General features: G+C 44.4%; 2 protein-coding genes across 3 annotated transcripts; one reads left to right on the top strand and one right to left on the bottom strand.

Annotated features, from left to right (window-relative positions):
• Positions 1 to 2,240: 2,240 nt before the first annotated feature.
• Positions 2,241 to 15,741, bottom strand: ndel1a (nudE neurodevelopment protein 1-like 1a). 2 transcript variants are annotated; one of them, XM_041962838.1, is made up of 9 exons: positions 15,435 to 15,741; positions 13,228 to 13,324; positions 10,653 to 10,806; positions 7,616 to 7,764; positions 7,033 to 7,169; positions 6,133 to 6,306; positions 5,662 to 5,756; positions 5,448 to 5,578; positions 2,241 to 3,141 (listed from the first exon to the last, which is right to left on the bottom strand). In XM_041962838.1, exons 2-9 carry the CDS (start codon positions 13,311 to 13,313, stop codon positions 3,048 to 3,050), a joined length of 1,020 nt encoding a protein of 339 aa, XP_041818772.1. In that variant the 5' UTR covers positions 13,314 to 13,324; positions 15,435 to 15,741; the 3' UTR covers positions 2,241 to 3,047. The 2 variants fall into 2 exon arrangements, with proteins under 2 accessions (XP_041818772.1, XP_041818773.1); XM_041962839.1 differs by having other exon boundaries at positions 2,241 to 3,138; positions 15,435 to 15,740.
• Positions 15,742 to 16,345: 604 nt separating this feature from the next.
• On the top strand, positions 16,346 to 23,223 carry LOC121625234 (testis-expressed protein 47). Its single transcript, XM_041963315.1, has 8 exons — positions 16,346 to 16,507; positions 20,885 to 20,957; positions 21,461 to 21,564; positions 21,647 to 21,711; positions 22,303 to 22,381; positions 22,640 to 22,786; positions 22,895 to 23,042; positions 23,186 to 23,223. The coding sequence occupies exons 1-8, from the start codon at positions 16,346 to 16,348 to the stop codon at positions 23,221 to 23,223; spliced, it is 816 nt and encodes a 271-aa protein (XP_041819249.1).
• The last annotated feature ends 666 nt before the right edge of the window (positions 23,224 to 23,889 follow it).

Genomic DNA, 23,889 nt, shown 5'->3' with positions numbered 1-23,889 from the left:
GTTGGTGTTGGTATTAAAAGTTCTTCCGTGTTTTTGGAATAATTCTGGTTCATAAACTTGGGAAACGGAAGTCGTGTTACGTGAGTAACTGCACGACAAGCAGGAGGTGTGTTATGAGCGGTTAGCTAATGGCCTTATGAAAGGTCAATGGAGAAGCTAGTGTAGCAGTATCTTATTTTCTGTTTATATTTCTTCTAGAAGTCACCTCACTGCTCACCTCCGCTAAAATGAAGCAGTCCCAACTGTCCGCTAGAAAACGTCTCACGAAACCAATTTTGTTTGGGACAATCATTGTCGGACTGGCCACAGCTTTCTTCAACAGGTACGATTATTGCATGTTGTGTATTTTTTGGTTGCCTTAATTATGTGGAAGTGTTAATTACCATTGACATGAACCCACACTTTGATTTCACAGCTGTGAGGCTGACAGCGGGTGTGTGCCATCTACCGTTTATTCATGCAGTTATTCTCTTATTAATCAATAACAGACAGACATCAATCAGCAGCTACATACAAGGTGCTTTGCTGTGCACACAAATGTCTGTCTTAATTATATAAGATATGTCATATTAAGACAGCTGTGTAGAACTATGCTGAATGTTTAACAGTACCAAATAATCTGTAGTAACAATTAAAGAAAAATAGTTCAGATTTACTTTGTTGATGGACAAATTTGTTTCACTTCCAGCAGATACACGTATGGTCAATGTTGGCAATGTATATATCACAGGGGTAGATATTAAATACTGTAATTTAAAACAGATCTTATTTTGAATACAAAATGAAAAGGGCAGAACTGTGTCTTACACCAATCAGTGCTGTGTAACTGAGTGCCTCCTCTTCTTCTCAGGCACTGGTTCTTTGAGGATTTGGAGGAGCTCAGGGCTCAGGAGCGAGCACGCAACGACGCCAAGTTGATGGAGATCTTGGAGAGGAGGCAGAGGCAGATGGAGGAGGTGGCCGTGAAGAAGAGAGGAGGGAGCAGCTGAGCCACAGCCTGAACTGTCACTGAGAAGCTAAAGTTGAGCAGGTCTACAGATGTGGACGCTCTATGTGTGTCCTGCTGTAGGCAGCCTGATTCACCTGTGTAAACAGGTTTTAAACTCACTTCTGAATGATCTGCCTTGTGCCTGGTTTCACTGATGGATGCATTGAAATGATCCTCAGTTTCCAGTAAACACACGTGAAGATGATCCGTACTGGAGACAAGAAGCCAAACTGTGTTTTGATAAACGTGTCATTGGTGGATTTTGATAATTCACACATGAAGATGAAATGCAATCTACTATTTTGTGTCTGTTTTGAGACATGATTATTAATTATTAAATGACCGAAATGCTTAAAGTGAGAAAATTGAGTTTTTTTCTTGAAGTTACATGTTTGTCCAGCAGAGGGCAGAGTTTTCCGCAGCTTAAAGGGCCAGTTTTTGCTTGTGAACTTTAAATCATGAACATTTTATATTTTTCTGACCATTTTCAAACGATTTTTGAGTCTGCTCTCACTGTCATCAGTTACATGATCGATGTTTACAACTGAGGGAAGTTTTCAACAGACTTCTGAGTGATTGACGGGAAGGAACAGAAGGAAAAAATCCACCAGGAGATCAGAAACAGCAGCAGCGTCTGAAGAGGAACAAAGATCCTTTAGTGAAGCTGTTTTACAAATACAACCCTTTAAAAATACTCCATTACAAGTAGAAGTCCTGCTTATTAGCAACATGTACTTTTAGTATCAGATGTAAAAGTATTCAGTTCACTCATTCACATTATGAGCAAGTACTGCGTCATATATTATAACATCCTCTTGTATTTTACATGTAAAATCTCGATGTTAAAAGCTGTCAGATAAACGTAGTGAAGTACAATATTTCTATATTTGGGTTCAGTCTGTTGGTTAATGTCATCTTGGCTTCTGAGGAACTAACAAAGAATTATTTGAAAACTGATCAACAGATAAATCGATATCTGATATGAAAACAGGGTTCCAGCCTGATTATTTACTGATCAATCATTTGGTCCAGAAATAGTAAATCATAATAAAAATTGTTTTTTCCAACCAACATGATGTTCAAATAAAAACAGACATTAAACTGAAAAACAGCAAATATTCACATCTGAGGAGCTGAAACATAAGGTTTGAAGTTAATCAATTAATTAATCATTAAAATAGCCGCAGACTGATTGACTCATCGCTGCAGCCCTAATTTCCTCCACTGTAAGAAGTGAACATGACAAATGTGACAGAGTATAATTACATCTTTTATTAAAACATGCCGTAAAAGGAATCTGAAATAAATAAACGATAACAAACAGGCAATATTGCACATGATGAAAATGAAAAAAAGGTCAAAGTGCTTCACTCGTTTCTCGTGTACAGAACAGAAAATTAAAATTCAATAAAAAGACTGAGGATAAAACACTGGTGACGACAGAATGCTGGTTAACACGACGACTGTCTGTCTATAAATAACGATCAATATGACCAATACTGTACACATCATGTCACACAGTTCAGAGGGGGGTTCAATGACACAGAGACTCAGGTGCAGTCACGACAGGGGTCACGAGGTAACGGTTAAAAGCCAGAATCACTTGAATCCTCCTCAGACTGGGTTGGAAACAGCCTGCGAGCTTCTGGACGTCTTGAAACATCGATAACTGACGGAGACACGAGACGTCAGTGCCGGTAAACCTGCTCTTCGCTGCCGCCTCAATTCAACTTATTGCTGTTAGAGCAGTGAGTACAAGCCGCTCGTGTTAACGTTCATCAGAATTTCTGCTGAAAGCACATTTTAATTGCATAATATTTCCCTTTTTTAGAGGCAAACACGTCCTGGAGGAATGTTTAAACGTGTCAGTGAGCGAACAGCAGATACAGTAACATGAAATACACAGACAGACCCAGAACGACAGCAGGAACGAAGCACAGGTGTCAACAGAGGACGCCCAGGTAACAGCACACCAGCAGTCCCGCTCCCACGGGCTTCTCTGTTCAAAGGTGACTTTCCAATCGCAGGACAAGCGTGTTGGATTAGTTCGGGGGGGGGGTCACACAGCGAGGGGCACCAAGCCTGGAGACGAGGCGGCAGGAGGGGCGGTGATGGCCGTCAGGGCACCGGCTTTCACTCCGTTCACGGTCCTGCTGCACAAAAACAGAGTTCAGTGAGAGCAGGAAGGTCTCAGGTGAGACCAGAACCAAGGAGCGACAAGGTCTACGTGAATGAGCCCTTTCCAGGACCGGAGCCTCCACACAAGCTCATTTACAGACGCTTCGTTTAAAGGAGCAAAAATCAAACGAGCTGCTGAGAACAGGAGCCCATTTCTGCCCAGAAGAGAGATGATTTTGGCCTTTAAAATCTAATTCTGACACTGAAAGTGGAATTTTGCTTCTCAGACAGTAACAAACACAAACAACTACAATCATGAAATGTGCAGGATTGTTTGGATTTTCGGAGGTAAACTGACGGGACGATGATAAGATGAAGACGACGTGATGATGATGATGTAGGCAGAGACACGAGATGTGCTGAAGATTACTCACAAACCCAGAAATTCACAAAGAAGCTCATGTTTCTCCACAGAGGCAGGATTCCACTTTACGTCATCATAATGAAAAAAGTCCCAACATTACAACCATGATTCCCAAAGTCTGGACTCTAAAACCAGAATCAATCATTATTAATCAAACTGAGTTTACAGACAGCAGCTTCCTGAGTCCAGGTGTTAATCTCTTCATCCAATCACGTGCTGACAAAGTGTTGACCCTCGCTCCATCCTCGCTGTGACCCACTGAGCCTTTCAATCATGATGCTATCACCTGTTACCAATCAGCCTGTTTACCTGTGGAATGATCCAAACAGGTGTTTTTGGAGCGTTCCACATCTTTCCACATCAGCAGATATTTACAGAAATCAATGAAGCTGATGAGCTCAGACAGTAAATATATTGACTTTGTGCTGTTTCCAGGTGAGTTTCTGTCAGAAAGGATCAGCAGGTGATCTCATTCTGATTGGTTTATGTTTTAAACTGTTCTGGAATCAGGGTTGTAGTTTTATTTATGCTGATTCATGACTGTACCACGTCATTCTCAGGACATTTACTGCTCATTTAGTATCAGGTACATGGAACAGGTGTGCAGCTGGTACAGTTAACAGGTACCTGCTCGTTATGTGTGTTTTTTAAAGAAAGAATGAAGAATAATATAAGAGAAGCATAAAAAACACGAGTGAAGCTTCATCAGCAGCCGTTAATGTTCGAGCAGCAGAGGTTTCATTCATATTTTTGTTTTAATAAAACCATCAGGCTCAAATAAAACGATCCGCCCTCCTCTTTCTTCTATTTAACTATTTACAGATTCTTTAAAAACCATATTTTCTCCTTTTCCAGCAGACTGGACTTCAACTTTAACTTAATTTAACTTTAACTTAAATTAACTAAGACAAACTGCTCATTCCTCGACAGAAGTCAGTCGCTGTCAGTCCTTCTCATCGCTGACCACCAGCAGCTCGTTCTGCAGAGGACGCTGCAGCTCTGGTTTAAATGCTGTGCGTGTTGCTAAAGATGGAGCTTGTAGAAAGCGTGAAGGAAGTTGCAGAGTTAGCCTGATGGACTGGTTAAACTGGTCTGTTGTGGGTCAGAGTTGGACTATGATCAGAATCCCTCGTGTGGTTTAAAGCAGCGCTCAGAGCAGATGAAGCAGCGTCACCACAGAGCTCTGAAATGAGCGTTAAACTACCAGCGTTTTCAGGTAGTTTTCATACCTAATTTTTCCTCTTTTATCATCTTAGATTTAGGAAAGATAAACACTTTAATTCCGGTTTCTGATTTATCAAAATATTCCAAACTGCTTTGTGCAGGAGTGTTAAATGAAGAGTTTCCAGAACACGTTTGGTCATCACTCAGGACCGATCGAGGCCCAACACTTTGTTCTCAAAGGAAATCATTGTGGCAGGAAAGCTTCGGCCTCTCTGCAGCTGGCTGGAGGTGCCCCCACCTCACAGCAAGGAGCTGCTGTCCACACGAGCTGCAGTGACGCCGCAAAGGATGAAGTCTGCTAACAATAAACCCCACAGAGGCAGCAAATCCAACAATGCACAAATCCAATGAACACACAGACAGGAAGGAGATCTATTCGCCACCACCACCACCCATGAACAGTTAGTGGCCAGGACCCGTCTACAGTAGCCCCCAGTCGTTGGTTATCTCTAAGTTCTACATGGGAGAAGAGGCGTGTTAAAACCAGCAGCAGCGTCCGGACACGAGATACGATCACCAAAAACCAACGCAGGGAACGTGACCATCTCTGTCCTGCTGGGAGAGGACGCACACAGACTCTCCTCCACATCTCCTCCTCAGACATCCACAAAGCAAATCCAATGACCTGTAATCAATAAACACATCTGACAGCAGTGAGACGTAACAGAGCCGGCGGGCTTCGGCTTCACTCACGCTTTGTCGAAATACGACGCGTGGAGTGACTGCGAGTAGCTGTTGGCGTTCGCGTTGTCGAGAGCGTACGCCTTCCTCGCCCTCTGGTCCTTGGCGAAGTTCCTACAAGCGGCGAGCTTGGACTCCAGAGCCTGCAGGGGAGATGAAGAAAGAGGCGATGAAGAGGAGGAGGAGGCCTGAAACCTGGAAACAGAACTCGGGCGGTCTGACTCACCCCGACTTTCCGGAGTAGATCGCTGACGATGTTGAGGGCTGAAATCCTCGCAGACGGAGTCAACGGCGAGTTGCTGCCGAATCCATTGGAGAGCGCTGTGAGCGGAGCGAGGGGAGAATCTGACTGAATCTGCACCTGAAGCTGCTCCTTCATTACCCCCCCCCCCCCCATTCAGCAGCTTCCTCTGCAGTCAGATTTAGTGTTTAATCATTATTATGTGTGAACACATCGGTGCATCGACGGCACAGAGCAGCGACCGTGATGTGGGAATTTTTACAAACATAATAAATAATAATAATAATAAAGTCATTTAGCTTCTTGTGGTTAAATGCATATTTTTCTCCTTCTTCTTACAGGACACAATAACTGAGTGTCCTCACATGAAAACGACCAGCAGAACGAAGCGTTTTGATAAAGAACTGCCCGGATTTCCGGTCTGTCCTCGCACGAGGGAGGACGGGCCGCAGATACCTGCTGGGTTGGCGAAGGCGTTGTCCAGACCTTTGCTCAGCGGGGTGGCCGGCAGCGACAGAGAGGCCTGAACGGCCGTGTCCATCTTCACGCCGTCCTGAGTGGGCGAGCTCGGCGCCGACATCCTGCTCATGTCTGACTGCCTCTCCCTGACGGCCAGCTCCTGCCGCAAGTCTGCAACCGACAGAAAATCAGAAATATAAGCAGCAGTTTGTAGCTCAAAGCAAAGAAAACCTGACAAATCTGCAGGAAAGCAGATATTTGAACAAAGTTCAGACAGAAAAATAAATAAACACACGTCTTTAGCCGAAAGAGAAGAGAGGGTGAGTTTAAATATAATATTACTGAGCTAAATTTAGAGCTATCATGATGTGGATAACCAAAGAGACTGATCTGAGTGGAGCAAAAACTCATGTCAGAGTACTTTTGAAAGTCAGGATCGTAATGAATGGATCAAAGGAACGAGGGAAATCTGGTCGTCCATTTGTATCCTGTGTCCATCTGCCATGGATTCACAGGCCAGGGGTTAAATACACATCACACATCTAAGACGTGACCTTCAGAAACATGAGGGATGGGAGAATATTTGTCGAACACCGTGCAAACTGGAGAAGAGTTTGACTGCCAAAGAAAAATGGGAGTTGGAAACAAATATGAAAAGAAACAGGAGGAAACATAAACTAACAAACAGGCAAACATGGAGGGAACTTCATGTGTGCTATTTAATGAAAATCATTAATATTAGACTGTTGAGCAGACAGGAGAGACTATACGATCTAACAGTGTCCAGTGTTTCTGTGCACGCCGTGTTGAATGTAAAGAAAGCGGAGGTGGAGATGCTAACGAGCTGCGGTGCTGATTGGCAGCGCGGCTCGTTAGTAACATCCAATCAATGAGCACCTCTGGCTTCGTCCTTCAGCCTCTGCACAGACACCAGGAGCGACTCCTTCTCATCCAGCTCGCTCTCCAGGAAGGCGTTCCTCTCGATGGCCTGGTTCAGACGCTGCTCGAAGTTCTCCAGAGACACGATGGTCGCTCTGAGGAAGAGGTCCGACAGGAGGAAGCAACACTTCAGCAATTAAACTGAGACATGTCCTGTCTACTTACTAATGGCTGTTCCAGTACAATCATTAATGAATGAGGGATCAATAACGCAGGCTTGTGCAAACGCAGCATTGATTTTAATCTAATTCAAGCCAGCGATCAATTAAATTTGAGCCATTTGTTAATTGTGAAAAGGATTTTAATTTGCATCTCTGGCAAATTTTCTAACAAGTTAAACAGAGAGAATGAAGTTTGATGGACAAACACCTTTGAATGAGCTCAAAGTGTCACATTAATGTCTGTTCTGAATCATCCTTCAAATGAATAAAGAAATATTTATCTAGTGACACAAAAAAGCTACACAGGAAGGAGAGACGATGAAGACGAGAGCTGAGCAGATGAAGGGCCGGAGGACTCGTTCTGGTGAACGTGAACTGACCTTTTGGCTCTTTCCAAGTCATCGTTGGACTGTTCGAGCTCTCGGACGTATTTGTGGAGCTGATCCTTGATGCTGCGCGTCTGGCCGAGGTCGTCCTCCAGCGAGGAGATCTGCTTGTAGCTCTGAGAGTACTGCTGCTCCAGCTTGTCCTGAAGAGGAGGACGAAGACGAGCGGCGCATGAGTTTAATCTGGAACACATGACGCCCAGCGCCGACACGCTATCATCCATTTTTCAGTGCTCCCCTCGTTTTCCTCCCCTCCACCGCTCAGCAGTGTGACCTATATATCCAGCAGCTCTGACACAATCAGCTCGATGAGTACCGCCGGGTCTGTCTGTGCGTCTGACCTACATCTGCAGGAGCTGCGACCAGCCGCAGAGCTGCATTCAGCACATTAACACGGCGGTCTGATAAACTGCAGTCTGTTCTTCACCTGCTCTAAATGGAACGCGTCCTGAGACGACTTCTCTTGTGATTTGCTGCTGCTGGTGTAAATAAAACCGAACTGAATTAAGTCACATTTGATGCTGTGATGTTCGCTGTACGGTGGCCTGGAGGTGGAAGTAGACCGGCCCAGTGTTGTGTTTTCTGAAACGTCACCATGTTTTCACACATTTTGCTTTTTCTACATTCTCCATCAGACAGTGGACAGACAGCGGAGCAGCTTCTCCCACAGGCTGCTACAGCTCCGCTGTCGAAGGGACAGATACAGGAAATCTGTCCTGCCACATGCCATGACACTGTACAATAACAGCTGAAGATAATAATAATAATACAATACTTCTTACCACTACTGTTTTTGATATTTTATTATTATGTATATAATTTTTTACTGCTTGTTATTTCGATATTTTATTATATATAGTTTGTTCTTACAGTCACGGTACACTTTATTTTCACTGCCATTTGCTTTTGATATTCTTATTTTGATATTCATTTGCTTTTGATATTCTTATTTGTGCAATACTTTTACTAATGTTCACTATTTGGCTATTTTATTATTATTGTTATGTATATAATCTTTTTATTGCTCGCTATTTTTATATTTTTATTATGTATAGTTTGTTCTTTATAGTCTTATTTTCAGTTATTTCACTGTGTGTGATGCTGCTGCTGCACTGCAATTTCCCAGCTTGGGATAAATAAAGTATATCTATCTATCTATCTATCTATCATCGTGTTTTCTGAACTCTTGTCTTTTCTGAAATCATTACTTTGTAACTCGTTCTTGTGGTTCTTGGTATGATGTCATCACATTTTCTGGATTTCTTTAAATATCGTGTGAACTGAAACAGCTTTTCTCAAATGTTGCTGTGTTGTTCTTTGTGTTTTCAGGTTTATTGGGAAACCAAACTCTTCCTCTAACAAACACTTCATCATCAGAGGGTGAAACTCCCTCATTTAATCATGAAGGTAAACATAATAAACACAATGTTGCTCCACAGAGCACTGAAAGTTTAGGTTTTCCCCCACAAACAAAGTTTTTGTCTAATCTTTAAAATATATGATATAGTATAATTCGTTCTTTATGCCATTTATTTTTTTTGGTGAAGTAAAAAATGCTCTTTAAATATGTAGGATCTCTAATTATTAGATTATTTTTCATAATCTGAGCACAGCCGGCAGACGGACTCAGCAGCATCGAGCTTCAGGTTCGACCCTCAGAGGAGAAAGTTCGGGGCTCCTCTCGGCCTCGCGTCTCCTCCCCGCTGGTGCTTCGCCTCCTCGGGCTGGACACAAACGTGCCCCCCGCCGGTCGGTAATTATGGAGCGAGAATAAGAATGAGAGACACAACCTGATGCATAATGTATGAGAGACACTCAGGTCAGCTTCAGCACAGAGCAGCAGCCGTTTGACGAGAGCTGAAGTCAGAGAGGAGACGAGCTTCAGCTTCGTCCTGACGAAGGATGGATTCAGACCAAGTTCCTCACTGAGACCAATAAATCCCATCAGAACCGTCTGAGATGAACCTCCAGCACGCACGAGTCTGTTTTCTTACGTTCCCACGACCTCTTAAAAAAACCAGAAAGACGGAGCTGCACGCCGACAGGAAAAATAAATAAATAAAGCAGCAGCTGTTCGAGTGTGAGAGGCTGAACTCAAGGACGACGACAAAAAGCCATCAAATATTCATGTGGAGGCTTCACACGACTCACGCTGTGCTTTCTTTATGATGCTGATCTCATCTCAGGACGAGTTCAACGTCCCAGAGGTCCTTCAACATGACCTGACAGTGATAGAGGTGCTGGATTTTACAGATAAATACAAGCTAACCCTGCTCCCAGTCTTTGTGCTAGGCTAGGCTAAGCTAAGCTAGCCACCCGCTGGCAGTAGCTTCATGCATTTAATGCACAGATGCAAGAGTGTCATTAATCTGGTCATCTAAATCTGAAGGATGCCTTCACGACCGAACACCAAACGTGTGAAAAGCCAGTTGCACCAGTTCAGGTTCAGACTCGGCCTCGTTCTGTGTTCGTTAAGTGGAGATTTGCTCACTTTAAATTGGCTGCACCACACAAACCGGGGGCTCGTTTAGTCCGGTCTGCCCGAATCATTGATCCTTTATCTGACCGTCGATTGGACGAATCAGCAGGCTAGCTGTGCGCTGACGAGTCCGCGGAGCTGTCCGTGGTGCTGACGGTTAGCGTCAGCGTTAGCATCCTGTTTCTGACCTGACACTTCACAACAAAGCCAACTGAGATTTTAAATTATATTTCACAAAAATACCACAATGTGCCTGAAATTAAAAAGCCATGTTCGTTATGATGTTAGCATAATCAGCTACTTCCTGCTCACTCTGAAAGCACGTTTCTCCATGTATGCATGTGTAATTTAAAAAAATCTACCTTCATTTACAAAGAACTGACAGCTGTGTTTCATAGAAGCCACATAAAAACTGATATTCTTGAATCATAACAGCTGAATTTCTGAAGCAGATCAGATCAGACGCAGGTGTGAACGCGTACAGAAATCATGAGTAATCGTGTTAATCAGCACCGCTCCGTGACGACGAGGCCCCGACACGGCTGATGTTACCTTGAGGGTTTCGACCTCAGTCTTCAGTCTGCGGTTCTCGGTCTGCAGGTCTTTCATACGATGCTCGGCCTGGCCCAGCTGCGCTTCCAGCTCGGCCTCCAGCTCCCGGCTGCCCTCCTGAAACTCCAGCAGCTCCTCCCGGGCCTCCTGGCAGCTGCGGGCGCAGACGAGAAGGCGTTAGACAGCAGGTGGAGACAGAAAGAGGCCGGCACACCTGACTTTATTTCATTTTACCTTGCTGGAGCTCTGACTCAGATACTGTTAAACTACCTCCAACATGATATTCACAGTTTCCATCTCTGCTGTGCTGCTGAACAGAATGAGTAATAGTCAAAGTCTTACTTGGTGATTAAGTATATTTACTCAAGTACTGCTCTTAAATACAGTTTTGATGCACTTTACTTGAGTATTTTCTGCAGTTCAGAGGTAAATACTTTTTACTCCACTACGTTTATCTAATCACTTTAGTTAATCGTTACCACGGTAACTGCAGATTTTGCATCACTTCATCCTGTATTTTAAACATTTTACTCTAAATAGAAGAAAAACAACAACAACCAGACTAAAGTGACCGACTGACCGCTGTCATTCAGTACGAGCGCAGGACATGTGATCACTGAACTCGCCGTGAAGTGCTGGTTATGTAAGCGTCTGTTGACGTGGTCGTGGATGAACACACAGAGCCAGCTGTCTAAAAATGGCAAATGGAATAACAGAGAGCTGAAGGTGGCACCGAGCCGGAAAATCCATTTCTAAAGGCTGGTGTTCAGCCCGCTGTGGGAAGACTCGGCCTCGCTCTGAACCGGTTCTACTCTGGACCGGCTGGCTGCCACTGATCTGCGGACCGGTTCTTCCTCTGCAGTTACTACCCTTTATTCAGTGCATGAAAAATGAATGAATGAAACTTACTGCATGAAAAAGCTTATTTCTGCACATCTAACGCACAATTTGGTGATTTTTCTCTCCCATGTTGTCAAAGTAAACGTGCAGTGAATCAGTTCTAGGACTGGGCTTGGATGAGGGTCATGCAATGTGATCGAAAGCTCCAGAAGAACATTGAGGAGAAATCCTTTTGTCGACTGCTGTTTAAAGTTCTGCAACATTGGAGCCTAATAACTAATTTTACCATCGTCAGTGGTCAACAGATGAAAACGTGTCACACTCACACACAGAGTGGAAATAGTCTGGACTCTGAAGGAAGCTCGTCGTCTACAGACTCTGACAGTCTGAGCTCGTTTCTCCAGCGCAGGGCGAGATATCAGTCAGTTTAATGCAGCAGCGTGTTCGAAGATAAGATTTCATCTCAGGAAAAGATCATTTTAGAAGCCTTCAGATCATTAAACTGGAGTAACCACAGCGGCACAAACAGCCGTTACATAAAACCAAAGACACGAAGACAAAAGAGACACGAGAGCCTTTTATATTTACTGTGAAACGTGAGCTGTGGCTGTGGGGGGAGACAGGGGGGGTTTCACCGACTGTCCCACATTAAACTGTTTGAAAAGTGTCACTGGATATGCCAACACTGAGCTTTAATCAAAAGGAGATGAAGCCGTCCTGAGGTGGAGTGTTCCTCGCTGTCGTTCCCACGGAGACGAAGAGGCCGAACTGTGACCGTCAGAGCTGGCCACCGAGACGCTAACTCAGCAGCGCCACCTGTGATTCAGATGCAGCTGACAGAACGGAAGCGCTGGAACCTGCCTCCACCCTCAAATCCACTGCTTTCATTCACCATGTGGCCAAAAGTATGCGGACACCCTTACGTGATGGGTCAGCATCTCACTCCAAACCTACAGGCATTAATGTGCTGCTGTGACAGCGTCCGCTCTTCTGGATTTAGTCTTTGCCGCAGATGTTGAACTGGCTTTGTTCCTTTGAACTAAGGATACTGACCCAAACCATGAAAAACAGCCCCAGAACCACAAAAATATGTGAACGGGGCTGTCCACATACTTTTGGCCATGTGGTATACAAGGATATTTTCTGATGGTGCAAAATGTTTGCTGATATCTGTATCCTTCCACTGCAATAGGACACATTTATATGTTCAATAATTAGAAATAAATTACCTGCAGCTGTGAATTTGAAAGCTGACATTAATGCTCCAAAGACACTAAAAACTCGGTCACAGCGTGTCTGACACTCAAACCCATTTTCCTGCCAGTTAATAGTAACACCTGTTATATTTCTGGCGGCAGAGGGACGACGTGCTGTGATCTCAGCTGGACTTTGCTTCACAGTGTTTGGCACATCTGCCTGGTGGCACGTTAGCTTTCATCCCATAACAAAGAGTGAAGAGGAAGAGCAGAAAAAGCTTCGTTTGCCTCTGAGCTGGATTTTTGTTATTTCTAAGAGCCCCAGAGGATGACTGTAATGTCAGCGGACACATCCACACCAACAGTACCAGCAGCTCAATGTGGAGGTCTCACATTTACCTGTTGTCCAAAACTGAAGCAGAAAACATTTGTTGTTGCTTTACATCTTTAAATGGGAGAATAACGGCAGCCTCGTGCTATCAATGAGCGTTAATGTCACAACTGAACCAAGACAGAGAGGAGAGGAGCCAGTCACATACCGGGTCTTGTACTTGAGGGAAAGAGCCTTCCAGAAGTCGATTTCCTCATCTTTTGAGGAGAATTTTGGTATCATGTCCGTTTCCATGGCAAACAAATCTGGAGAGGAAGAAATAAGGAAGCAGGCGTGATTATAATGGAGCGTCGAATCTGCTGGACGATCACGAACTCTCCCTCTCTGGACCAAACTTTTCTTCTTCCAGCCTCCCCCTGCCTGAAATCTCTTTGGTAAAACAGCTGCATGCAAGAAACCAGACCTAAAAATCTCTGATTTAAACCACAGCAGGGAGTTAAACATCAAAAGAGAATCCCAGGACCCCTGAGGAGCTTCCCCACAGCTCCTGCAGACAAAACAGCATTTTCAATGTGACTAACGGCCTTCTATACGTTGAAATACATCTTAGACTGGCCTAAAATAACCATTACATAACACTTTACTTAAAAACCCTGTGCACCGGCTTTACTTAAAGTCAGTGTTCACACTGAGCAGAACACTGAGTATTGGTTTGAAGCATCTTTTGCAGCATTTTGTTTCCAATTGATCCGCTTGTGAACTAACATTGAATGTAGATTTAAAGGGAAACATTGTGGCACGGAGCCTCATTCATCACAACGACTCATAATCAGAGTGAAAACTGGACCAAACGAGTACAAAACACGAGCAAAGCTTCAACTGTAAAGCAGGAAATTAGTTATTCATTCCTCATTCCTCATTATTAGTCGCTCTGACTTAAAGCGGCTACAGATACAGAGAAGCAGCACAAAGCTCTTTTGTCCTGCAGGGTTGCCTTCACTTGCTCTCCATTCTGAGCCCTCAGTTGAATCAAACAAAGGTTTGGAAACTGGAAACTCAACACACAGCCAACAGACATGCAGTCAGTTAATAGCCAGGCCATTCTTTAACACTCTTCTGCTTGGTGTGGTGAGTTCAGGTGACTCACTCAGCGCGGACAGCTAATTAATAACCATCAGGAATCATATGTACCTGGCTTTTCTCTTTATGTGATAAAACAATGTTTGATGCTGATATTACAGGAACACGTTGACATTTTGGGAAATATTTGCTTTGCTGCTGAGCGTGAGATGAGAAGACTGACACCACTTCCAGGTCTGTTGGCCTGAAGTTGACCACAAGGTCAGCAGATGCCTGTGGTGCGTTTACTGTCGCAGTAAATAAAAGCTGACCTCCATGTGTCCCCTTAACATCCAATGAAAACACTGAACAACTTCAGGAATAGTAAAAATACGGGAGCAGAAATATAAAGTTGCATCAAAAGGGAAAACACACAGGTGAAGTACAAGTACCTTGAATTTGTACTTAACTACAACACTTGAATAAATGTACTTAGTTACATCCCACCACTGGAACGGGTGGAGGAAATTAACTGAACAGCTGAAGCAAACAGAAATCTTAATAACCATGATGGGGGGGGGCTCCTGCAGTCCTTCACTTCTACTGTACGTATGTGGCACTGAAATATTTCCCTCTGTGATCCTGTGAATAATTCAGTGTCAGATTATATTGAAGCACCGAGCCTGCAGGGAACATGGAGCATCAGAGCGGGCCTGGCCTGCTTCTTAATGATAAAAAACCACAATAATATTTAAATAAAAACATGCAAACTGCAGGAGCTTGATGCTGATATTTGAGTTTAGACAGTAAAATGAATGTGACTCATTTATTATATATGTTGTATAAATAATTGATGATTTAAAAGCTGGATTCAGGATTTAATGTTAAACATGATCAAGTGTAAATTAATGAAGCTTCTAATTATGTTACTGAGACTAAAGTCACAAGACTTCACTATAAAATGTTAGTGTTTAGACAGAAGGTTAAAGCCCACACTTGGAGAGAAGGTTTAATCGAAAGGAGAAAAGACCCTGTTGATCATCGATCATGTGCTGATTTAGCGCCAGAAACAATCACAAGCCAGAGAGATGGTTTTAAATAAATGCACTGAAAACTCCTAAATTGTGATAATCGGTAGTGAATTGTATCATAAAAAGATTGTAGAAATGACACGAATATTAGCGAGTGTCGGGAGGAAGATGATGCTGAGCTCAGCTGTCAGAACTGGGCGTGCAAACAGGACGCGAACCGACCAACGATCGACCGAAACCCGACGACACGCTGCAGCTGCTCCTTCAGTTTTCAATCGCTTCTCCAACAAAGACAACAGAGAGAAAAAGGTGGTGCATTCAGTACCTGAACATCGCCTCCAGCTGCTCAGGTAATCAGTCCATCCTGCTCCGCTGTGAGCTCACAGGCCGCCCGTCTCTGCCGTCTGCAGGTCTACGCTGCTCCGCTCAGCAGGCTTTTAAAGGACAGCACACCCTAAATATGAATGTTTCCTCTGCTCAGGTGGAACTCGGGTTTCATGGTGAGGCCACAGTTAGGTTACTTCACAGCCCATAAAAATTATTTCAATGTAAAATCTGTGAGAAAAGCGTCCACAGAGTGACTCTTTGAGTAGTCGTACAACTGGAAATAGAGTCAAATATTCAACTATTGCATCCTGGAAGAGAAGAGTCTTTGTTTGTGTATAATTGCAGTAAAACGTCGTCCGATTTCCAGAGTGAAAACAAACCGTTTTAGGGTGGATTTCCGCTGTGTTCTCGTGTTTGTATGAGCTTCACCGCTGCACACAGGCTGCGCATACAGCGCAGCACCGCCTGCTGGTCACCCAGGGGAACAGCGTTTGGTAGTATACTGAAGCACAAAACCTTCAAATAGATAATATCTTAGGACGTTGTTGAGCAAGTTAACGGTGTAATGTGTGAACAAAGTGACAGTTTATTTTCTGTCACGCAGGTCATCTGTATGGAAGCCAAAGAAGTTAGTCATGATTTAAAACAAAATATTAAAATGCTCACGGTAAGTCAAGAGTTTGGCGTAAGAAGCCAAAATTATAAAATAGTGGGTCAACATTTTGATAGTAAGTCAAAATTATGATTTAAATATTCTAAATTATCAGACACAAAGTCAAAATCCTCAGGTAAAAAGTCAGAATTTTAACTTCCAAAGTCAGAATTAGAAGTGAATAAAGTTTTTTTGTTAATAAAAACACACAGCGACGTTTCTGGTGACGTGAACGCGTCTTGACATGGCCTGTTGCCATGGTAACGGGCAGCGGAGCCTCCAGTTTAGCCATGGCTAACGCTAATTCACAGAAAGTCAGAAGAAGCTTTTCGTCCAAGTCTTGTGAACACAGAGAGTCAGAGGAGGACGGAGGCGACACAATGACGATGTTTGAAGTGTTTAACGGGAACAGGAGAGAGGTTTGTGATGTGTGCTAAGCTAAACTAGCTAACGTTAGGTGTGGAATGCTAACCGCTAGCTGCCTCTGACCAGTAATATTTATCAATGGACTCTGAAGAAGGCGTGTTGATCGATCAATGTTCACGAAACATCGTGAGTGTCCCTAAATAACCAGATATTAAAAATCAATCAATCAGTCAGTGGTGGCAGAAGTACCTGACCCAGATATCTGTCATTCAAAAACACTGCTGAAAGTAAAAGTCCTCAATTCAAGTAAGTATTACCATCAAAATATACTTCGAGTACAAAAAGTTACTTGTGACGCACAATGGCCCATGTTAGATTAATGTATGATATTGATTGCTATTGATGCAGGGCTATTTTTTTCAATTAACGCTGCAGGGAGAGGTGTCAATAAAGTTTTAATCCACAGTAATACATCATAATAAAGTTATCAAATAAATGTAGCAGAGTAAAAAGTACAAAAGTAAAAGTATAAAGGAAAAAAAATGAAAAAATACCTCAAAAATACCTCACTTACCACTGAATATATTCCACTGAAGCGGGTCAGAGTTGGCCAAAATACACCAACATGAATGTTTGGAGGAAACGTAAAATGTGTCATGTGTGTTTTTATGGCCCAACAGTGTTTTTACACTCACTCAGTCAAAATGGGTCATTTGATTAGTTTTCATAGAAGTTTCACATTCTGGTGATGATCTGGTCTGTGAATATGGAGGTAGTGAATGTAGGAGAGGGAACTCACTAGCAAACAGTTTGTGACAGCAGCTTTAGACCAAACAAAGTTTATCATCTAAACGCTGTTTCCGCTGCCGTCCCCGTACATACATCCTCCTCCTATCATTTCATTACCTGAAATACCAGCCTGTCCTGGCCTGGGATTGGCTCGTGTGTTCATCCTGTGTGTATCTGTATTTGCACCAGAGTGCAGCAGGCTTTGTTTTATAGCATCTTGGGAACAATCGGTTTCTAGGATATAAGCTTATAAACACAGAGGACGTGCAGCTCGCCGAGGCGTCACTCAGTCAGTGCCTGAGCTGCACTTTGAGAAAGTCTGAAGGACAAAACGAGCGACAGTAAGATGGAGGGAAAGAAAGAGGATGAAAGTGGGACCAGTTTATTTCACCAGCTCATGGCACAGAGGAAGGATCTGGAAGAAGATGTGGTCTGTATTAAATTCATGATGTAAAGAGGAAGTTAAATGTTTATTGATTTACATTCCGATCATGACAGCATGAAAGTCTTTTTCTGACAGGCACTAATATTTTCCTCGTGTACAACTAATGTCTTTGGTGACGTTGCAATATGTGAAACTCATTATATGAACTATAGCATTAGAACTGGAATATGACTGACAGCGATCTGGTCTTTGTGCCTGTTTGTGTTTAATATGTGACACAGCACTCTGCAGGTGTTTTAGGTCTCTGTCGTCTCTCTGCAGGTGTTTTAGGTCTCTGTCGTCTCTCTGCAGGTGTTTTAGGTCTCTGTCGTCTCTCTGCAGGTGTTTTAGGTCTCTGCTGTCACTCTGCAGGTGTTTTAGGTCTCTGTCGTCTCTCTGCAGGTGTTTTAGGTCTCTGCTGTCACTCTGCAGGTGTTTTAGGTCTCTGCTGTCACTCTGCAGGTGTTTTAGGCCTCTCTGTCGTCACTCTGCAGGTGTTTTAGGCCTCTGCTGTCACTCAGCAGGTGTTTTAGGCCTCTGTCGTCACTCTGCAGGTGTTTTAGGCCTCTGCTGTCACTCTGCAGGTGTTTTAGGCCTCTCTGTCGTCACTCTGCAGGTGTTTTAGGCCTCTGCTGTCACTCTGCAGGTGTTTTAGGCCTCTCTGTCGTCACTCTGCAGGTGTTTTAGGCCTCTGCTGTCACTCTGCAGGTGTTTTAGGTCTCTGTCGTCACTCTGCAGGTGTTTTAGGTCTCTGTCGTCTCTCTGCAGGTGTTTTAGGCCTCTCTGTCGTCACTCTGCAGGTGTTTTAGGCCTCTGCTGTCACTCTGCAGGTGTTTTAGGTCTCTGTCGTCACTCTGCAGGTGTTTTAGGCCTCTGTCGTCACTCTGCAGGTGTTTTAGGCCTCTGTCGTCACTCTGCAGGTGTTTTAGGTCTCTGCTGTCACTCTGCAGGTGTTTTAGGCCTCTCTGCTGCCACTCTGCAGGTGTTTTAGGTCTCTGTTGTCACTCTGCAGGTGTTTTAGGTCTCTGCTGTCACTCTGCAGGTGTTTTAGGTCTCTGTCGTCACTCTGCAGGTGTTTTAGGTCTCTGTCGTCACTCTGCAGGTGTTTTAGGCCTCTGTCGTCACTCTGCAGGTGTTTTAGGTCTCTGATGTCACTCTGCAGGTGTTTTAGGTCTCTGTCGTCTCTCTGCAGGTGTTTTAGGTCTCTGCTGTCACTCTGCAGGTGTTTTAGGTCTCTGTCGTCTCTCTGCAGGTGTTTTAGGTCTCTGCTGTCACTCTGCAGGTGTTTTAGGTCTCTGCTGTCACTCTGCAGGTGTTTTAGGCCTCTCTGTCGTCACTCTGCAGGTGTTTTAGGTCTCTGTCGTCACTCTGCAGGTGTTTTAGGTCTCTGCTGTCACTCTGCAGGTGTTTTAGGTCTCTGTCGTCTCTCTGCAGGTGTTTTAGGTCTCTGCTGTCACTCTGCAGGTGTTTTAGGTCTCTGCTGTCACTCTGCAGGTGTTTTAGGCCTCTCTGTCGTCACTCTGCAGGTGTTTTAGGCCTCTGCTGTCACTCAGCAGGTGTTTTAGGCCTCTGTCGTCACTCTGCAGGTGTTTTAGGCCTCTGCTGTCACTCTGCAGGTGTTTTAGGCCTCTCTGTCGTCACTCTGCAGGTGTTTTAGGCCTCTGCTGTCACTCTGCAGGTGTTTTAGGCCTCTCTGTCGTCACTCTGCAGGTGTTTTAGGCCTCTGCTGTCACTCTGCAGGTGTTTTAGGTCTCTGTCGTCACTCTGCAGGTGTTTTAGGCCTCTGTCGTCACTCTGCAGGTGTTTTAGGTCTCTGTTGTCACTCTGCAGGTGTTTTAGGTCTCTGTCGTCACTCTGCAGGTGTTTTAGGTCTCTGCTGTCACTCTGCAGGTGTTTTAGGCCTCTGCTGTCACTCTGCAGGTGTTTTAGGTCTCTGTCGTCACTCTGCAGGTGTTTTAGGTCTCTGTCGTCACTCTGCAGGTGTTTTAGGCCTCTCTGTCGTCACTCTGCAGGTGTTTTAGGCCTCTGCTGTCACTCTGCAGGTGTTTTAGGCCTCTCTGTCGTCACTCTGCAGGTGTTTTAGGCCTCTGCTGTCACTCTGCAGGTGTTTTAGGTCTCTGTCGTCACTCTGCAGGTGTTTTAGGCCTCTGTCGTCACTCTGCAGGTGTTTTAGGTCTCTGTCGTCACTCTGCAGGTGTTTTAGGTCTCTGCTGTCACTCTGCAGGTGTTTTAGGCCTCTCTGCTGCCACTCTGCAGGTGTTTTAGGTCTCTGTCGTCACTCTGCAGGTGTTTTAGGTCTCTGTTGTCACTCTGCAGGTGTTTTAGGTCTGTCGTCACTCTGCAGGTGTTTTAGGCCTCTGTCGTCACTCTGCAGGTGTTTTAGGTCTCTGATGTCACTCTGCAGGTGTTTTAGGTCTCTGCTGTCACTCTGCAGGTGTTTTAGGTCTCTGATGTCACTCTGCAGGTGTTTTAGGCCTCTGTCGTCACTCTGCAGGTGTTTTAGGTCTCTGTCGTCACTCTGCAGGTGTTTTAGGTCTCTGCTGTCACTCTGCAGGTGTTTTAGGTCTCTGTTGTCACTCTGCAGGTGTTTTAGGCCTCTGTCGTCACTCTGCAGGTGTTTTAGGCCTCTGCTGTCACTCTGCAGGTGTTTTAGGCCTCTGTCGTCACTCTGCAGGTGTATTAGGTCTCTGTCGTCACTCTGCAGGTGTATTAGGTCTCTGTCGTCACTCTGCAGGTGTTTTAGGTCTCTGCCGTCACTCTGCAGGTGTTTTAGGTCTCTGCTGTCACTCTGCAGGTGTTTTAGGTCTCTGTTGTCACTCTGCAGGTGTTTTAGGTCTCTGATGTCACTCTGCAGGTGTTTTAGGTCTCTGTCATCACTCTGCAGGTGTTTTAGGTCTCTGTTGTCACTCTGCAGGTGTTTTAGGTCTCTGTCATCACTCTGCAGGTGTTTTAGGTCTCTGCTGTCACTCTGCAGGTGTTTTAGGTCTCTGTCATCACTCTGCAGGTGTTTTAGGTCTCTGCTGTCACTCTGCAGGTGTTTTAGGTCTCTGATGTCACTCTGCAGGTGTTTTAGGTCTCTGTCATCACTCTGCAGGTGTTTTAGGTCTCTGCTGTCACTCTGCAGGTGTTTTAGGTCTCTGATGTCACTCTGCAGGTGTTTTAGGTCTCTGCTGTCACTCTGCATGGTTTCTAAGACTTTTCTTCATTGTCTCTGCAGAAGATCGTGCTACAGCGGCTCATAGTGATTGCTCGACTCCCCCGCCATCTTGCTGACAGGACAGAACTGGGAGGTCAGCCAGCAATTACCTTTAAGCTACAAAACCTTGAGCACAATAGCTCAGTGCTTGATAAGGCATCGCTATTCCACTTCCATTCTAATCAATAAACTAATCACCTTATACCAGTTTGGTCCAGTTTTCCTTCAGGGGAAATGGAGGCTGATGGTACTGTCATTAGCAGCAGGTTTCTGGGAAACATCAGTTAGCTGTTGTTAAATTTGAACTTTAAAATCACACTTAGAGGCTTTATTAGCCACCAGAGCTCTGAACGGCTGTTTTGTGTCCCCTGTTTGAGTGTTTTTATAGCTTTCACACCTCTGCATGTGAATGAGTCTGAAGGGCGACCTTCTAACAGCTTTTTGTTTCTGCTGCTGAAGGAATTCTTTGACAAAAGCTAGAATAGAAAGTCACAATAAAAGCCCCAGGACCGTCTGGAAGTGACGATAACTGTCTGGCTGTCCAGTCTCTCAGCTGTCTGAAACAAACTAAATCACTGTTCTGTTGTTTCCGTGCAGCTCATTATGAAAAACTCAACTTTCAGTTAAGGAAACAGTATATATGGGATCATATGACGGGCCTGCTGGTAATTTATCCCTCCTGTCTGCTGCACGTCATTGAAGTAAGTTTTAAATACTCAGCATCCATCTGAGATGAAGGTTTGTGATCTCACACTTACAGCTCTGGGTGTTTCTCTTCTCCAGTCATCCAGGGAGGTTCTGCTTTCTGTTTTGAAAGACCTGGAAGACATCAGACAACAGCCAGACCGGTAATGATGCTGCACTGTTACTGCAGAGTTGTATTATAATGAAAATGCTTAATGTGGTTCAGTACCTCTTAACATCCAGTTTCCCCTTTAATTTAAGGTTGGAAAATAATCCTATTTCTCACCAATAGTATCAAATATATTCTATATTGTTCCACCAAGTGAGATATTCAAAGCCGTTATTTAACGCCTTCAGCAGAAATATTGTAGATAATATTGTTGATAATTATCATAGCAACCCATGATGATGTGTGCAAGCTCAGACTCCTAATCAGTAGCATCTCAACAGACCAGTGTGGGGGAGTTAGTGGCATCTAGTGGTGAGGTTGCAGATTGCAACCAACTGAACACCCAACCCAACTGAAAGAGCTCATTCTAAAGCAACGAGAACATGACAAATCTTATTTTCAGCTGATTATAAACAAATGAAAACACACTTTATGTTATTGTGAATGTTATGTCGGTTTCTGCCAAAAGATCCACATAAATCCTTTAAAACATCTGCCAGCACGCACAGTAAATGTTGTTTGTTCTGTTCCTGTTCCTGTTCCACTGTGTATCAAACCACATCCTCTGTTTTTACATCCTGTGCAGCGCCCTGCTGGAAGCTCCCAAGGTTGTGTTCATGGCACATAACCCCCGAAGGAGGCTGTTCCAACAGTGGAGCTACAAGGTGTGCTTTTGATCTTCCCCTCTGGTCTTTGAGGTCACATTAACACGAGGCTGAAACAGATGGGTGATGAATGAAAGTGTCTCAGGGGGGTGTAGTTTCAGCTGAGTTGGGACATGGTGACTGTGAAGGCCATCGCGTTTGATTTACAGCTCTCATTAAGTTTCTCCACACATTTATTCAGGTATTTTCCTCCAATTTGTCACCACCTGTGCAGTTTCCTTTTGAGTTATAATCTGTTTGCGTGCTTGCTGGCTGAAGGTGCTGAATGCAGATCAGGGGGCCGTGGACGCTGGGACAAAGGGACTGGAGGAAGAGGAGGAAGAGGAGGAGAGCACAGAGACTCTGGTTTGCACTGTGCTGTCAGCACTGCAGAAACTGGGTGGACATCTAGAAACAGCTCAGAAGGTGTGTTCACTCTGCAGGTTTTAAACTCTCTTCAGCAGCTTTTCAGACCATCACATGACACATGATCACTGCTGGAGGAGGTCTGTGAGCGTCTGAATGTTCCGTCAGGCTCTTCCCGGCTCACTGCTGGACGACACTCCGGACCTGATCGTCTCTCAGGAGGTTCTGGACAAACTTTTGGCTCGAGACGATCTCCTGACTCCACAACAACACCTGCAGATGTACGACTCGCCGCTAAACCTCAGCACGGACTTTGGTAAGAGGCACCTTCCGCTCGATGTGGGGTTGTGATGAAAACGCTTACTCACAAAGATTCTCAGACGAGTTACTCTGCATGAATCTTTGGAAGAGATTAATGACGATTGTCACTAAGTCACAGTTTGCTTTGTCTCTTCACAGGACAAGTTATTCGAAGCAGCTCCCTCACCAGAGTTTAAACGGTGAGACGTTCACATAAGACATCATCACATCATTTAAAGGGTCAGTTCGCCCAAATTACACATATGAGGTGGTGTTCAGCCATGCAGCAGGCTTAGTTTGAGATATCTGTCTGATATTTCTGCTTTCATCCCAACACAACTGTGTTGCTCACAGCACCGAAGAATAATATTTAAAATAAATTCCTGGGCAGCATCTCTCTCCAGATTCAGAGGAGAACCACAGAAATGCTGTCAGCAGCTTTCATGGAGATTCTTTTCCTGTAGTAGCAGCAATGGAAACTCCTGACAGGGACACGAGTGGTTCATAGTAACAGGACCTTTGTTACTGGACAGAAACGTGGCTGTCGAGTCTTTAGCTGCGTTAGCGGCGTCCACCACTTTGCTCCAGACTGAAATATTTTAACTGTTGATGGAGGAAGACTTCTGGATTAATATTTCTGAACATCTTCTGACTTTTTCAGGCTCCACCATGAGATGAACATGTTTGGTTCTGGGTGAAAATACTGGATGAGCTGAGAGACGTCTGACCCTGTGTGTTATCCTGTGTGATAAATCTGTTTTAGTCTTTTCTCTGCTCGGAGCGCAGCTTTGTGTTGGATCTGATCTGATGTGAAGGTGATGATGTCTGCATGTCACCATCAGCCACTTTAAACTTTGAGCGGC

The sequence above is a fragment of the Chelmon rostratus genome, chromosome 21 (genome assembly GCF_017976325.1).
Source record: "Chelmon rostratus isolate fCheRos1 chromosome 21, fCheRos1.pri, whole genome shotgun sequence".
Taxonomy (NCBI): Eukaryota; Metazoa; Chordata; class Actinopteri; order Chaetodontiformes; family Chaetodontidae; genus Chelmon; species Chelmon rostratus.
This window is presented reverse-complemented; position numbering and strand designations above follow the sequence as displayed.

Coding starts and splice junctions, on each gene's coding strand:
- ndel1a (XM_041962838.1), bottom strand. CDS start 13,313: ATGGAAACGGACATGATACCAAAATTCTCCTCAAAAGATGAGGAAATC. Junction 5,757..6,132: donor CGCCTTCGCCAACCCAGCAG/GTATCTGCGGCC, acceptor CTCCGCTCACAG/CGCTCTCCAATGGATTCGGC. Junction 3,142..5,447: donor GCGTCGTATTTCGACAAAGC/GTGAGTGAAGCC, acceptor GTTTTTGTGCAG/CAGGACCGTGAACGGAGTGA.
- LOC121625234 (XM_041963315.1), top strand. CDS start 16,346: ATGGTAACGGGCAGCGGAGCCTCCAGTTTAGCCATGGCTAACGCTAAT. Junction 20,958..21,460: donor TGACAGGACAGAACTGGGAG/GTCAGCCAGCAA, acceptor GTTTCCGTGCAG/CTCATTATGAAAAACTCAAC. Junction 21,712..22,302: donor ATCAGACAACAGCCAGACCG/GTAATGATGCTG, acceptor CATCCTGTGCAG/CGCCCTGCTGGAAGCTCCCA.